A 16,635-nucleotide genomic window follows, 5' to 3' on the forward strand; every position below is an offset into this window, starting at 1 on the left:
AGAGGAGAGGGCTGGACAAACAGATGATTCACCTTGTGGGCAGGAAGGAGAGGGACAGCTTGAGATTTCACTACCTGCTTGGAATGGTGCTCAGTTTAAAACTTGTGAATTTTTTTTTTTCCTAGAATTTTCCACTTAATATTTTCCAACCTCAGTTGGTCAGTGGTTAAGTGAAGGGAATATCTTTTTTGTTTTTTTGGTGGTGCTGGGGTTTGAACCCAGGGCCTTGTGCATGCAAGGCAAGCACTCTACCAACTGAGCTACATCCCCAGCCCTATGAAGGGGATATCTTAAAAGGCTCAGAGAAGAAACTGCTGTATTACATCTTCCCTTTGTTTCACTCCTCTGTTCCCCTCCTATCTCTAATTCTGGGCATTGACCACCTTTCCGATTAGTTTTGTTGCGGTACTTTTTTGGTGGTAGGGATTAAACCTAGATGTGCTTTATCACTGAGATCCATCCTCCGCTCTTTTATTTTTTATTTTGAGACAGGGTTTCACTAAGTTGTTTAGGGCCTTGCTAAGTTGCTGGGGCTGGCCTCAAACTTGTGATCCTCCTGCCTCAGCCTCCTGAGTTGCTGGGATTACAGGTTTTTGTTACCTCACCTGGCCTTTCTGACTAGTTTTAATAAGTTTAGTTCAGAGTGGATTCTAATTTTACATTCAACTCTTTATTTGTATATTCCAAATAAAGTATCAAAGGGAGAACAATACTGAGCTGTCTAAACAAAAATCTCAATACTAATCAATTATGAATTTAGAATAACAAAAAACGTGGGGGAGTTTTGAGAGAGAGATTACCAAGTTTAAGAAGTAACAGTCTACCTCTTTTATGAAGCCTCAACAACCTCTAGCCCATACAGATTTTCCCTTCTCTGAATTCTTATGGTCCTCGAGCTGCTTTGAACTGTTCTTATTTTTCCCAATCATATTTTATGTATCTTGAGGATAAGGAGCTATGTTGCTTTCACAAGAAGTGTTGGTTGGGTTTTTTTTGTTTGTTTGTTTTGTTTTTTGTTAATTTTTGAGACAGGGTCTCCCTAAGTTGCTTAGGGCCTTGTTAAATTGCTGAGGCTGGCTTGGAATTTGAGATCCTCCTGCCTCAGGTTCCTGAGACACTGGGATTATAGGTGTAGGCCACTGAGCCCAGCTTTTGTTTTTTGTTTTCTGTTATTTTTTTTTCCTCTCTTGGTGCTGAGATTGAATGCAAGACTTCACACATGCTAAGCACGTGTTCTACCACTGAGCTACATCCTCAGCCAACAAGGCAGTGTTTTGTACCATAATTCAGGGCACACAGACAATTTATCAAAGGGAGGAGGGGAAAAAAGTTTAAAAGGGATGGGCATGTAGCTCAGTGATAAAGCACTTGCTTAGTGTATGTGAGGTCCTGGGTTTGATCCCAAAACTTGCAAAGAGGTGGGGCAGGGGGAATAAACAAAATTCTAGATTAGGTGTAAAAAGCTAAAGCAAAATAAGAAAAATGCAAAGAAAAGGAAAACCTTTAAATGTATCAGGAAAAACAATGCTTAGGAATCAAAGATGAAAATATATGCAAGTTTGAGTATATACAATTGTAACATTTCTATCTAATCAAAAACCCATTAGTATACTAAAAAAAGAATAATAAACTGGAAAAATATTTATCAACATTGCAGATATAAAGCCAAGTTGTTACAAATTGAGAAGAAAAATACAGGATAAGAATGGATAATTTGTAGAAGATTTATAAACAATTGAGAAACAAGAAAACTGCCCAAATTTGAAATGAAGAAAGTAAATTAAAATGATAAATAAAACACAAAACTTCAAACATCTTATTAACAACAACAAAAAAAATGAAATCTTAAACAACTTAATCAGTATTGGTGAAGATTATGGGAAAAGAGGCATATTCAAATGCTATTCACAAAAATAGAAGCTGTTACAATCTGTTTGTGTGACAATATGGCAGCAGCTATAGAAATTTTAGATCCATATTTTCTTTGAACAAGTAAGTCCACTACTTACCAGGGATTGAACCAGGGGCACTTAACCACTGCTACACATTCCTAGTCCAGGAATTTATTTTAAGATATATTCTTACAAATATACAAAAATATAAGCAAAAGGATGCACGTTGCAAACAGTGTTTGAAAACACACTCATATTAAGTATTTATATTAATTAAAATGTTAGGAACAACCAAAATATATACAGGTTAAATAAATATTTTTTCTTGTTTTCATGGTACTGGATATCAAACTGAGGGTCTCACTGAGTTATATCCCCAGCCCCAATAAAATTATTTTATACCTATATAGGAAAATACAGTACAACTATGATGATCTCTGTGTAGATGCTGAAAGATCTCTGGAATATACTAATTTTTTTTTTTTTTAAGAAAGGCATATAAAGTCAGAACACTATAAGACTATTTGTGTAGAAAAGACATTTGTATCCTTAGCACCAGGTACCTCTTAGGAACTTATAAAGCTTCTCAAAAGAAAGAAAAGAGGAAAGGAAGAAAAGGCAACATAGCTGGAAAAAGATCTTACAAAAGATCATTTAAGTGGGTCTAATATACTGATGTCTATGGGCTTTGCTGACATCATTTCAAAACAGTGAGTGAAGGTTAAGGGGATTATGAACCGAAAGGGAAATTTATAGGGATCAAAAAGTACCAGATTGTCACTTTTTATCTGTGACTTCAACAAACAAAATTACAATGACAGAATTGAAGAAGGACAATAAGTCATTTTGTAACACTAGAAAATTGAATGTTAAGAAATGTTTAGGGGGCTGGGGATGTGGCTCAAGCGGTAGCGCGCTCGCCTGGCATGCGTGCGGCCCGGGTTCGATCCTCAGCACCACATACAAACAAAGATGTTGTGTCCGCCGAGAACTAAAAAAATAAATATTAAAAAATTCTCTCTCTCTCTCTCTCCCCCACTCTTTCTTTAAAAAAAAAAAAAAAAAAAAGAAATGTTTAGGTTGGAATGTATTGAGTAAACCATAGCTTGTACTGACAGAGTTGGCATATATAATTAGCCAGTTCTATAGACATTGTTCATATGCAGACAAAAGATTAAGGAGGAAAATGAAAATTTGAGAACTGTGACCTTGGAGCCAGGAGATCCTCAGGCATGAGAAAAACTCCTCCAATCCCCTGAAGAAACTGGAGTTAGTCACAGATTCTGGGTAAATGCCCTTTTTTGTTGAGCTGCACAAAGGCAAAACAACCTTTTAGGGAAGAATTATAATGTAGGGACTGCTCCTTTTTATTTTTTGGTGCTAGAATTTGGAAATTCAGGCGGTTGAATAATTTTTTTCTTCTTTTCAACAATGAAATAGTTTTTGGGGTTTTTTGTTTTGTTTTGTTTTTTTAAGGATTTGACTCTTCAAATTTTTCTTAAGCTAGGTGTGGTGGCACACATTTGTAGTCCCAGTTACTTGGGAGGCTGAGATAGGAAGATGGCTTGAGCCCAGAAGTTTGAGGTCAACCTGGGCAACAAAACAAGATCCAGATCTCAAAACAAAACTTGTCTTAGAGTAAATTTACTAAACTTCTCATCCACAAGGGATAAAACACACATATAAAATAAAGGAAAATGATAATGTTTTACAAACACTTGGGTTGGCCCCTAGGATCTTGATATTTTGCATAATTTATAATTTCTTTCTTTATCCATTAAACAAAAATATGTATGACACAGGGTCAGAAAACTAATAACACATGGGAAGGGATTCAAAATAATATCTGGCAAGAGTTTCCATTTTGTGTATCTAGTTCTGAATTAAATAAAAAACTGTTGATAATATTCTTATTGAGAATAATGAAATACATGGAGAAGAGGTAGTTATTGAACTGCTAAAAATCAAGGTTTATAACAAAAACTGAGAGTAACTAAGTTTGGTAAGAAAAGAGGATCAGAGTTTGTAGAGCCATAGTTCTTGACTTAAATCTATGCTTCCTCTTCTGGCTCTGCTTCTCTGTACATTTGGATGGATCATCCCCAACTCCTAGTCCTAATGTTACAAAAGAGGGTAAAGTCTGTAAATAAACCATTACCTCATCCCATAAATGGTAACTATTATTAAAAAGCAACCAAAAGTATTTCTTCTCCAAAGAGGACTCAAAAATGTTTTAATAAATGCTGCTGAAAATATGAAAACTCACACTAAAAATGGTAACCAGCTGATTTTGTTGTTGTTGCTGTTGTTTTATGTGCTGGGATATTTTTTCTTAATGTGCTGGGATTGAACCTAATCATTACAGAGTAAGAATAGAGTCTTCAGTTGTAACACAGAGGATTTTATCTCCAGAGAATTAGTTGTTGGAATGTAGAATAGTTTTTTAAGAACAATTTTTAAATTTCTATTTTTAAATGCCTACAAAAATAATCAACATTCTCCTCTGGTGTGACTTGGCTGCTATTTCTCACTTATGAATATTATAAACAAAATTACTAAATTCTACATATTTCTTGCCAGGCAACCAAGTTAAGAAACTCACATGAATTTTTCTTTATTGTGGTGCTAGGGATAAAACCCAAGACCTGTACATGCTAGGCAAGTGCTCTACCACTACTTAGCCCTCATATGAGTTTTTATGAAAATTCTAATAACTCATCATAGATGTTCAAAGCTTTTTAATGAAAGCAATATAAGTGTTACTTAGGCTTCTGTTGGAAAAAACTACTGAATTTATGCAAAGACTACAAACTGAGTACCACATACCTTCAATCTATATGTACATAATGTTTTCATTTCTCTACTTGTTCTATATTGATAAATAACTATAAATCAAAGGTCTACAAAATAATTATTTCAAATTGCCTATGAAAGTTAATCACATTGTTTTATGATTTTTTTCATTTACTTATTCACCCAATACTTATTACTTGGTGCAGAATTAAATAAAAGGGATTTTTTAAAAAAAATCCTCATTCTAAAGAAGTTTATAATTAAATTGTATATAAAGGAAAGTAAATCAAAAATCATGATACACATCAAATATTAAGTCATACAATGATTCTTCCTTCTTACATTGACAGCTATGGACAGCTGAAACAAATATAAATAATTCTTACCTTTTGAGGGAGGTACATCCTTTGCATTGTAAGGATGTAACTTTACCTTCTTCTTCCCTCTCTTAGATTCAAAAATGTCTTCTATTTTCAATACAAGCTAAGGAAAAAAAAAAGATTAGAAAAACACAAGTTAAAACTAACATCTTGGGGGGTTAAGGCTCAGTGGTAGAGCGCTTGTCTGGTTTGTGAGAGGCACTGGGTTCAATCCTCAACACCAAATAAAATCAATCAATCAATCAATCAATAAAGGTATTGGGTTCATCTATAACTAAAAAGTATTAAAAAAACCTAACACTTGTGAGGTATACATATTAATAATTAGTGATTCTCATTTAGAGAAAGATCCATTTTATAAATAAAAACCCTCTTCATATTTTCCAATTTTGAATCTAAAAAATGATCTTCAATTAGATGATACACTGTTCTAATACCAAGTCCATATATCAAAGTAAGGGAAAGGTTATCTCCTTTCCAGATGAGCCCAGCTCAGTCCTCTTAAGGAATATTACTTGAAATCAAACCTAGAGAGCTTCTGTCAAAGGTACTCTTTGCTACTGGGAGTACTAACATCACAATTTATTTTGGAATTGTGTCATAAAAATCGGGAGACTCTCAAATATGTGTTCGAATAAAAACTTCCCCCCATCATTCATTAATATACATCTCAAGCAAGTCCAATTCACATGTTTTTAAACTGTTATATAACTATTTCATATGCATTAGTAAGCTTTTTAAAAGTTGTAGATGGACAGCATGCCTTTATTTATTTATTTATTTATATTAATTTATTTACTTCAATTAGGTATATATGACAGCAGAATGCACTTTGATTCATTGTACACAAGTGCAGTACAACTTTTCATTTCTCTGGTTGTATACTATATAGTGTCACACAGTATGTGCAGTCATACATGTACCTAGGGTAATGATGTCCATCTCATTCCAACATCTTTCCTGCCCCATGCACCCTCCACTCTCCTCCTTCCCCTTTGCCCAGTCAAAGTTCCTCCATTTTTACCATGCCCCCTCCCCACTTTATGGATCAGCATCTACTTTTCAGAGAGAACATTCGCCTTCTGGTTTTTTGGGATTGGCTTACTTTGCTTAGCATGATATTCTCCAACTCCATCCATTTATCTGCAAATGCCATAATTTTATTTTCTTTTAATGCTGAGTAATATTCCATTGTGTATATATACCACAATTTCTTTATCCACTCATTTATTGAAGGGCATAGAGGTTGCTTCCACAGTTTAGTTATTGTGAATTGAGCTGCTATAAACATTGATGTGGCTACGTCACTGTAGTATGTTGATTTAAGTCCTTTGGGTATAGACTGAGGAGTGGGATACCTGGGTCAAATGATGGTTCCATTCCAAGTTTTCTAAGGAATCTCCATACTGCTTTCCAGATTGGTTGCACCAATTTGCAGTCCCACTAGCAATGTATGAATGTGCCTTTCCCCCCACATTCTTGCCAACACCTATTGTTGTTTGTATTCTTGATAGTTGCCATTATTTTATCTATTTTTTTATGTGGTGCTAACCGAGTACCTCACATGTGTTAGGCCAGTGTTCTGCCACTGAGCTGCAGCCCCAGCCCAAGAATTCTTTTTTTTTTAAATACTTTTATTAGTTTTTGATGGACCTTTATTTATTTGTTTGTTTATATGTGGTGCTGAGAATCGAACCCAGTGCCTCACACATGCTAGGCAAGTGCTCTACCACTGAGCCACAACCCCAGACCCCAAGAATTCTTTTGTGTGTGTGTGTGTGTGTGTGTGTGTGTGTGGTGCTAGAGATTGAACCAAGGGCCTGTGCAAGCTAGGTATGTGGTCTATCACTAAGCTACATCACCAGCCTAATAATAACTCCTTTGCTGCTGGAAAAGGGTGTGAGAGTGTGCGTGTGCGTGTGCGTGTGTGTGTGTGTGTGTGTAAGAGAGAGGGAGAGGTAGAGAGATTTGGATTAAAAAAAAAAAGAATAAAAGATGATCAACAGACACTTAAACTGAGGAACTGATTAGTTTCCAAACTGGTTAGATTCTAAATGTCTAAATATTAATCCTGATTGAACATATTTAATGCCCAGAATTATAATTGTTAAGGACATTATATAATAGTCACAAAGTTGCTGGAGAAAAATGCTCTATTTTCTCTTTTGTCTTTGTTTTTCCAGCAGTTCTGGCAATTAAAAAGCAATGAATCAGACCAGTGCAAGAAAAAAAAACATATGAGAAACATATGCTTCCAATGTGCAGATTATTCCCACATTTCTGGGTGAGTTGCTTCTCTTAAGATTTTTATTGTTGCCATTCAAGTAAAAAATTGCCTGTTTTTAAATAATACCATTATAAAAAAATAAGAGAAGCCAAAATAAAAAGATATCATTACAGGCTTCAGTAAAGATATATGGGAGTAAACATATTTTGGGGACATAGAAACCAAAAATTACATAATTATTAGTGTGCATGTGAAAAGTGTAATCTAAAGTATACTCAAATATTACAAAGGAAAGGAAGCTAGTGTCTAGAAATATGAGGTACAGTAACAAAAATTAAATTTTGGTTATGAGATAGGGACAGGCACCTATATTTACCTTCCGGTTGGAGGAAATACTGAAGAATATTCTAAGAAATGACAGAATCTATACACACTTAATACAAACAATATCTAACAAACAGTCCCACAAAGACTCCCACAGCAGGGAAAGAAAGGAAGGGTGGGGAAAAGGCATATGGACTAGATCAGTGATTTTCAAACTGTAAAAGCAGTTTCCTTTCCAGGGACAGCGGGAGTCATCAGAGGGGAAATAAATGAAAACTGCTTTTCTTATGGAATGTTGTTCCTGAAGATATTCCCCAAACAAACTGCCTGTGTGACATCCTGAAAGGATTTAATCCAAGGCAGGCCACAGGTAGAATACAAATAGTCTGTTTTGGCATGATAGTCAAGAATTCATCACCATTTTCTCTCTTCTTATTTCCCAAAAACCTCAGGAAATTCTAGTGAAGGAAGAGCTGGATCCTATCACCCATCATCAGACAGAGAATAGGCTTTGAGTATTTGAGATTAATAGTACATAAAAAGCTGAGGAATGAAATTGAAAACAATGTAAAATCTCCTGTGGTGTCATTTAACTCTATACTACACAATTACTACCAAGATTTAGGAATCATAACTACAGTCCCTTAGGTGTTTGTATATTTCCCCTTATGAACCATGATCTGTTGTTTCTGGGCCATGCGGGAGGCTGCTTTGTTGTTCCAGCATGATCTACCAGGGGAGAGAGCTACTGCAGGACTTCTGGCAGTTCTTTAAACTTCTGATTTTTAAAGAGGAAAGGCAGGAAACAGATCAGAAGAATTAAAGTAATTGTGGAACAGAATATTTCCCAAGGAACCAATCTGAGTCACTAAGCCAAAAAACAGCTGTGACTTTTGTTTAAAATCAGGTACAAAAATTGTGTGCTAAATGAATACACGCAGCTAATTCAGACTGGATTAAGGAAAGGAATAATATTTAAAAGATCTGATTCTTCATTACTGAATATTTTCTGCATAGAATTTTGTCAATCTTGAAAACACCTTGAATGAATGAATGAAGTAACACAGAGAATTTAAAAATATATTCCTGTAATCTCTTATGTGTCTCTCCTAAAAGAAAATATGTCTACAAGTAACCTCAATTTCATTTGCCTTTTCTCCTTTAAAGAAGTAAGTCATTTCAGTCAGTATGGCTGCTGATACTTTTCAGTCCCAGGTAACCATTCATTTTTTTTCTCCTATGAATGGAAATTTTTGTCCCAAATGAAAGGCATATCTTCATCATTACTCAAAAATTTGTAAATTCAGGCACAAAACTGAACTTACTTTGCATATGAGTGAGAACAACACTGAAACCAGCTTGATAGAATGTCCTTTTGTATGAGAGTCTGGTGCTTTCCTGAAACAGGCAGCTTTAACTAGAGCTAAAGCAACTGAAGAAAGCGCTCCATGTAATTTGGGTTTTCCAAATCCATAGGGAAACCCTGGTAAAAGCCACTCACGTACTTTTCTTGCATGAGCAAAAAAGTTTATAACTTGTTTATTTTCATTTATGGAAATGTCAAAGTGAGATATGAAGAATGGAAATACTGGAGTGCTCACCCTTGGAAGATTTCTCCTTTTCCTGTTAGCAACTTCTCCAGCTCGGAAAAGTTTCCATTCAGTTAAAGTGACAGGCAAAGTGGTATCCTTTGTGAGCTTTGATCGTAAATAAGCTTGGGAGGTTTTCAGTTCCATAGTCTTCCGAAGGAACTGTGGTTTGGGAGGAAGCTAAAAAAGGAGAAGATGTACTGGTAAAGATAAAGATAAAGATCATCTAGGTAATGCCTGTGTTTTTCATGCAAAGGCAAAGCTATCCCAAAAACATATTTATCTTTCCTTTAAAATGAGGACAACATAATTTCTTCTGCATTACGGCAAAATGGCTCCTGGGGTTTCTAATCCGACATTTTTCCTATTCCATTGTAATCAAAAACCCAGAGAACAAAGCTCTTAGTTTTCACTAACTCAAGTCATGGGTCTCAAATGCTTTCAGGCATCACACAGTTAATTTACGACACAGGCCGATGTGAGACTAATAGGGAGCTGTAGGAACAATAGTGAGCTGAGAAGTTTGTGGCCCATCTAAAGGCACTCATATTCTTGTTGGGTTTTGCTTTTTGGGTTTTTGTTGTTGTTGTTGTTTGTTTGTTTTTTCCTTTAATACTAGGGATTGAACCCAGAGGTGTTCAACTCCTGAGCTATATCCCTAGTTGTTGTTAATTTTTTATTTTGAGACAGGGTCTCGCTAAATTGCTGAGGCTGGCCTAAAACTTGGAATCCTCCTGCCTCAGCCTCCTGAGTAGCTGGGAATACAGGTATGCAACACCACAATGGCATATTCATTTTTTTTTAAGAAGTGCTAACATAATAACAACCAAACCAAGAAGGCAAAGGAAAAAAAATAAACCTGTATACTTCAAAAAAAAAAAAAAAATACCACCATCACCAACAAAACCTGTCAGTGTCTCTTAGTTTTGACCTCAAATAAACCATTTTAACTTTTCTGTAGAAATTCTAAGTGAGAGTCTAATGTTTTCTGTGATTCTCTGGTTGTACCTTGGGTGCTCTGAAAGCACTTTTAGGGGGTGGTAGCTTCCATGCTGAAGGCGATCTCCACATGGGTAAAGGCTGCACTGGTATATCTTCATATGGGTTTTCTTTGGTGGGATCTTGAAAAATAACGAAAAAAATTGCTTAGAGGAACATAATTAAGTGGAAACAAAGGGACTGCAGCTAGCAAAAGAAATAAAAATAAAAGGGATACAGTCTCAAGATCAATGGCCCTTTAGTTTATAAACCCCTTGGGTGTTCAACCAATCTAAACAACTTCTCAAAATATTATACTGTAAACATTACTTCTGAACTGAGCAGTCTATTACACTAGATATAAAAATCATTCAAGAATAAAACAATTTATACACTAAAGGCTCCATATTACAAAGACAAACCTAGAAGGAGATATGTTTGATTATAAAAGAAAATACCATCCTACAGTTAAGGACATCACCAAATACATGCTTATTAAATTTAATTGCAATAGACGAATGGATAAAAAAAATGTGGCACTTATGCACAATGGAGTATTACTCTGCATTAAAAAATGACAAAATCATAGAATTTGCAGGGAAATGGATGGCATTAGAGCAGATTATGCTAAGTGAAGCTAGCCAATCCCTAAAAAACAAATGCCAAATGTCTTCTTTGTTATAAGGAGAGTAACTAAGAACAGAGTAGGGACGAAGAGCATGAGAAGAAGATTAACATTAAACAGGGATGAGAGGTGGGAGGGAAAGGGAGAGAGAAGGGAAATTGCATGGAAATGGAAGGAGACCCTCAGGGTTATACAAAATTACATAAAAGAGGAAGTGAGGGGAAAGGGAAAAAAAAAACAAGGGGGAGAAATGAATTACAGTAGATGGGGTAGAGAGAGAAGAGGGGAGGGGAGAGGAGGGAAGGGGGGATAGTAGAGGATAGGAAAGGCAGCAGAATACAACAGACACTAGTATGGCAATATGTAAATCAGTGGATGTGTAACCGATGTGATTCTGCAATCTGTATACGGGGTAAAAATGGGAGTTCATAACCCACTTGAATCAAAGTGTGAAATATGATATGTCAAGAACTATGTAATGTTTTGAACAACCAACAATAAAAATTAAAAAAAATAAATTTAATTGCAAAGCTGTGGACACCTACATAAGATATCCTCATAGATATTATCCTCAGACTGCGTGTAATAAAGTGCTGAACCAGAATTTCTTCCAAGTTCTTCATGGATCTTCTGTGAGTTCCGATTTCGAAAGTGCTGAATATCCTCAAATTCAAAGGATTTCCTTAAGGAAGGAGATACATTTTATTTAAAGTCATATCTTTCAAAACTCTTATCTTCTTTAAATTGGTATGGGTAGACAGAAATTGGTAAGTAAAGGACTTGTGTGCAAAATTACAAAGGTGTTTTTATCAGAGATCTAAGAATAATAAACTAGCCTGGTGCCCTCTGCACATGAGAAAATTGGAGGATTTAACCAATCATATTCATGTTCTCTTTTAGGTTCTCTTATTAAGTTCACTCCCTAATTAAAAGTGGGGCTAAGGCCAGCATGCCCTAAATGAAGTACAAAAACATACTTGCTTTCCTACAATTCTTTTGCTTTCCTTTTTTTTCTTTTTGGTGTACTAGGAATTAAATCAAGCACTCAGTACCACTGAGTTCTACCTACTATCCCCCTACAGGGCCTCACACATGCTAGACAAATGCTGTACAACTGAGCTACACCCTTGGTGCTTTTTAATTTTATTGTGGGACAGGGTCTTGCTAAATTGTCCAGGCTGGCTTCTAACTATGTGATCCTCCTGTCTCAGCCTCCTGAGTAGCTGGGATTACAGGCATATGCCACCCTACAAATTCTTAAAGATACAAATTGGAAGGTTTTCTGATGCTCTTATGTCAGCAGATTGTCTTAGATATTACCTATCCTTCTACTTTGCCTTCTTATTTTCCTTTCATGTTAATCAATATTGGTACACTGAAATCAGTGACATAACCTAAGCTGGAAAATGGAAATTGGTTTAAAATGGGGAAAAAGCTCAATAATTCTGTAAGGAAAATATTTACAAATCATTATCTATAGGCTAAATACATACCTTTTAGATCTACCTCTGATTTTTCCACCATATTTCTTTGGTTCAGGTTCCTGAGAAGAAGCCAAAGAAGATTCTGCACAAGAATTATTTTCACAGTATTTTTTGTCACAGTTTCTTTCTTTACATGGCATAACACCAGATTCAGATAAATATCTGAATGTCCTACGAGGTTTTGGCAAAGGATTTATAGAAGGTCCACACTCTTGCCCCTCAGGTTCAGAGTAAATATTTTCTAAGCTCTTGGTTATTCCATATGAACTATCCAAAACTCTGAAATTCAATTCTTTTTCTGAAGAGTCACAATGTTCTAAAGTCAAATTTAAGACTTTATCTGGGGGAATTGCTTCTATTTTTTTCCACAATATCTGTGAGGTATAGAAATTTCCTGGAGGTAATGAAGTCTCTGGATCCAAAACAAGTTCTTTCCAGTTTTCAATCTGTTTGACCCTAGAACATACCCAGTTGGATTCCAATTCATTTTTAAAGCAGCGTGTGTCATCATATTCCTGATTCTCACTTTCATCCTCATTTTGATGGTGGCTTTTGGCATTTTCATTCATATCTAAACCTACATTTTGAAAGTTGGTTAGACCCAACTTTTTGCTTTGACCTTCAGGAACACAATTTTTCTTAGGAAGAATCTGTTGGTGACAATTATTATATCTCACTCCAAAGTCTTTAGGACGCCACTTGGCTGGATTAGATATACCATTAGTCCTTCCTTCCCACTGAGAAATTTTTTGTTTTATGTTTTTGCAGTGGCTTCTTGACAGTGTCTGAACAGCGGAACGAGAAAAACCAACATCCATGTTCCCAGTTGGGTGCATGACAAGTGACGAATCTTACAAAGCTTCCATTACAAATAACCATGAAATACTATATTCCTTATACTGTCAAAGTCAAAGTGATTCCAATGTTTTTCTTTCATGTTGCACTTGAAAACGTCTCTTTAAAAAGAACAATTTTGATCACTGATCTTCATTGAAAATGGCTACAATTCTATCTTGAATATTCCTATTAAAATGAGACAAGAATATGTTAACACAGTTTTATAATTTCCTGATTTAAATCCCACTAAAACATTGCCCACCTTATCACTAAATAATTCATTTACATAACAAATGTAAAATGTGCTTATAATTCAACTTCATAAAGGTATTCCAGATATGGTGACCTAATACTGAGAAAGCATTACTTGTGGTATTTCTCAAGTTGTCAGTTTTTATAATCAGGCATATTTAATTTCCTGAAATTAAACAAAATGAGGTTTTATAAGAGATTACACACACACACACACACACACACAGGGTTGGGGTTGTAGCTCAGTGGTAGAGCGCTTGCCTCGCATGTGTGAGGCACTGGGTTCGATCCTCATAAAAATAAATGAAGATATAAAAAAAAGAGGTTACACAGAGGTATGCAATATTATTTTACAATAAGTCAATTCATTATGAACCCTCTCTTAATGAAACAAGGACAACTGGACTATTATAAAAAGGACACATATACAAAGATACATCAAGGAACAAAAAAGTTTATGTATACATCCAAAGCAAGAGCCAATTAGTTTATAAACACACCAAATAATTAATTTACTCTTACTTCCTTACGTTGATAGATAATATCAGTCAATCATATATGCTTATTTCAACTTTACTATTAGCAGCACAGGATTCCATACAGACAATGCGAAAGAGAATCCAAGGTGCCACGAACTATCATTGTTTTAAAATATAATAACCTATTTTGTCACTGACTGAACTTCCCACCTCTGCCACCACACCCTTGAATGAAATCAGCAAAAATACTTACAGTCACTGTCATGTTCCTTCCTTCTGTAAAGAGGTTTCACTCAGTCAGGCCCATAAACTGTTTCCTCAAATGTAAAACTTGGCAGAAAACTTTTCCTACCAACTGCACAAAGACCTGCTCTCAAATTCTACTGTATGCTAGTTATATATAGCAATTGACTCAAAACTTCCTGAGGTAGGAGTCATCCTTCCTTGAGCTCTGTCTGTGTGGCCTTGATTAACAGGCAGGAAAATATCTTCCCCCAGCTCTGTCGGTCCAGCTGACCAAAACTGATACAAACACAACACACACACACACACACACAATTTTATTCTTGGCACAACAGCTGCTCTTCAGGACCTCAATCAACTTTCACTTAAACCATTCCCACAGTTGGTAGGAAAACCAGCCTTGCCAGCAAATAAACTTTGGGGATGACCTATACAAAGAAAATCATTCTCAAAAACCTTAAATTAGTCACTGGGCTGTGGCTCAGCGGCAGAGCGCTTGCCTAGCATGTGTGAGGCACTGCGTTCGATTCTCAGCACCACACATCAAAAAATAAATAAAATTAAGGTCTATTAACAACTAAAATATTTTTTTTAAAAACCCTTAAACTCATGCAGACAAGGAAAACCATAACAAACAATATGAAACCCCACAGAACTCCTAATAAAAGTAATGCATAGAATGTGAAAATCCCATAGAATATTAAAACTCCCAAAATCCTTTTCTTGTTTCTAATGCTTATAGGGGATTCCTAAGGATTTCAAGGTATCTTTAAGACTCATGTTTTCTTCACTATTGACAAGACAGGAGTTGTTGTCTCTGGCTCCTGTAAGCCTTGAGGTTCCTATCCTTGTTAACCTTTTCTTTATTTTTCCATGGTCAACATGCTGTAAGTGTCAACAGGTCAAACTGGGGGGGGGGGGACCATGAAAATTGTCAGGGCTATACAACATTTTTTTTTTTAACTTGAAAATTGATGGTAACAAATGGCTAAATCTATGGAATTCAAACACAAGTATAAATGCTGTGTATGGACTGATACTGTTTTAGTGGCAACAGAGTAGCACAGCAGCATAAGCCACTCCTTTCATCTGTAGGTATTACAGAGAAGGCCTACTTACACTTAATGTATGTACTAACGCCTTGCAACTTTCAAAAAATGAATAAACTATTTCAAATATAAAAAAGTGTTAATGCATGTTAACTACATCTATGACTGTATTTAAACATGGAAAATCTGTCTTTATAACTGATTTTATAGTTCTAATTTTTGCCAAATTAAATTTATTCCCTTTATAATACAACACACAAGTCCTCACACACAAGTTGTGATATGGTCCCACCAAAAAAATAAAAATAAAAACCACTTGTTAAATAAAAGTTGCTTCAGACCTCTCATGTTCTGAGCCACCTTGCTTCCTAGCACCTCTTCCCCGGGCCCTGCCAGTTTTTTGTCTTGACAGCCACTACTGATAGACTTTCTACCCCTAAGTGTTGGCCTAATTTTCAAGTGCTACCTCTCTCCCAAGCTTCATCATTTGAAAACTTCCTAAATTTAGCTAACTTATTCATATGCACATGTGTCCCTGCAGATTGCTTTTTCAACCTTGCTTCAATAGTGCTAACTGAAACAGAGGTTGCAAAAATCAACACTTTTAAGAAACGTTTTGTTTATTTTCTTAATAGCACAAAATGAGTCAAAGACTTCTCCAGACTACTAAATCAAGCAGGACACAAAAAAGAGCACAGGTAACTACAATGGATAATCTCCACAGAAGAGCAGGTAGAAGTCATTCAGTTCCTCAAGAGAACAGAAGAAGTATAAATAAGAAAAATCAAGTGCAACAAGTTTCTTGTTTGTTTGCATGATAGGCAAGCATTCTAAAGCTGAGCTACATCCCCAACCCAAGCATGCTTTTTAAAAGTATAATAAAACAAAATGCTTGAAGGTGATCCCCCACAGTCCTAGGGATTGAACCCAGGGGTACTCTACCACTGAGCGACATCCCCAGACCTTTATATTTTTTATTTTGAGACAGGGTCTCACTAAGTTGCCCAGCAGGTCTTGAATTTGTGATCCTCCCGCCTAGCCTCCCAAGTAGCTGGGATTATAGGTGTACACCACCACGCCCAGGTGGTGATTCTAAATCATGTTCCTTTGTTTTTATTTTCTATTGCTCCTCTGGGTATTTACTAAGAAATACATCAAGTGTTTGCCAGTTTAAAATATAATCTATAACAACCCATCACATTTAGGATTCTGTTTTTAGTATAGTAAAAGTAACCAATCTAAATCCATTCACATAAATGAAGTTCTCTTGGAGAACATTTCACTGACTCAAGTCAAGACTCTCCAAACCTTTCAAAATACTTTATTTGATTAGACATAAGTACCTGATATAAGAATTGAGAAGAATTTGGAACATTCTCAAAGCTGATTTACAAAATGAAGGAGCAAAATGGTTAATTTCACAGTATGTAAATTTTAACCTCAAGTAAAAGAAAACTAATGAAAGGGACCAGAAAGACACTCA

General features: G+C 35.7%; 1 protein-coding gene and 1 non-coding gene across 5 annotated transcripts in view; both read right to left on the minus strand.

Moving 5' to 3' along the window:
* Dennd2c (DENN domain containing 2C) overlaps positions 1-16,635 on the minus strand; it is a 78,611-nt gene that overhangs the window by 25,214 nt on the left and 36,762 nt on the right. For 3 of the 4 annotated variants that reach the window (XM_015502148.2, XM_048814545.1, XM_048814546.1), the window contains 5 exons: positions 12,302-13,315; positions 11,354-11,490; positions 10,214-10,326; positions 9,218-9,385; positions 5,072-5,168 (listed from right to left, as the gene is read on the minus strand). In XM_015502148.2, coding sequence (XP_015357634.2) covers positions 5,072-5,168; positions 9,218-9,385; positions 10,214-10,326; positions 11,354-11,490; positions 12,302-13,128 — 1,342 coding nt within the window. In that variant the 5' untranslated portion in view covers positions 13,129-13,315. Of the gene's footprint in view, positions 1-5,071; positions 5,171-9,217; positions 9,386-10,213; positions 10,327-11,353; positions 11,491-12,301; positions 13,316-16,635 lie in introns of those variants that run through there. The other variant, XM_048814547.1, reaches the window with a different exon arrangement.
* Trnaa-ugc lies at positions 198-270 on the minus strand. The gene has a single exon. It is a non-coding gene; the product is annotated as a tRNA-Ala (tRNA).

Source organism: Marmota marmota, unplaced genomic scaffold (genome assembly GCF_001458135.2).
Source record: "Marmota marmota marmota unplaced genomic scaffold, marMar, whole genome shotgun sequence".
NCBI lineage: Eukaryota > Metazoa > Chordata > Mammalia > Rodentia > Sciuridae > Marmota > Marmota marmota.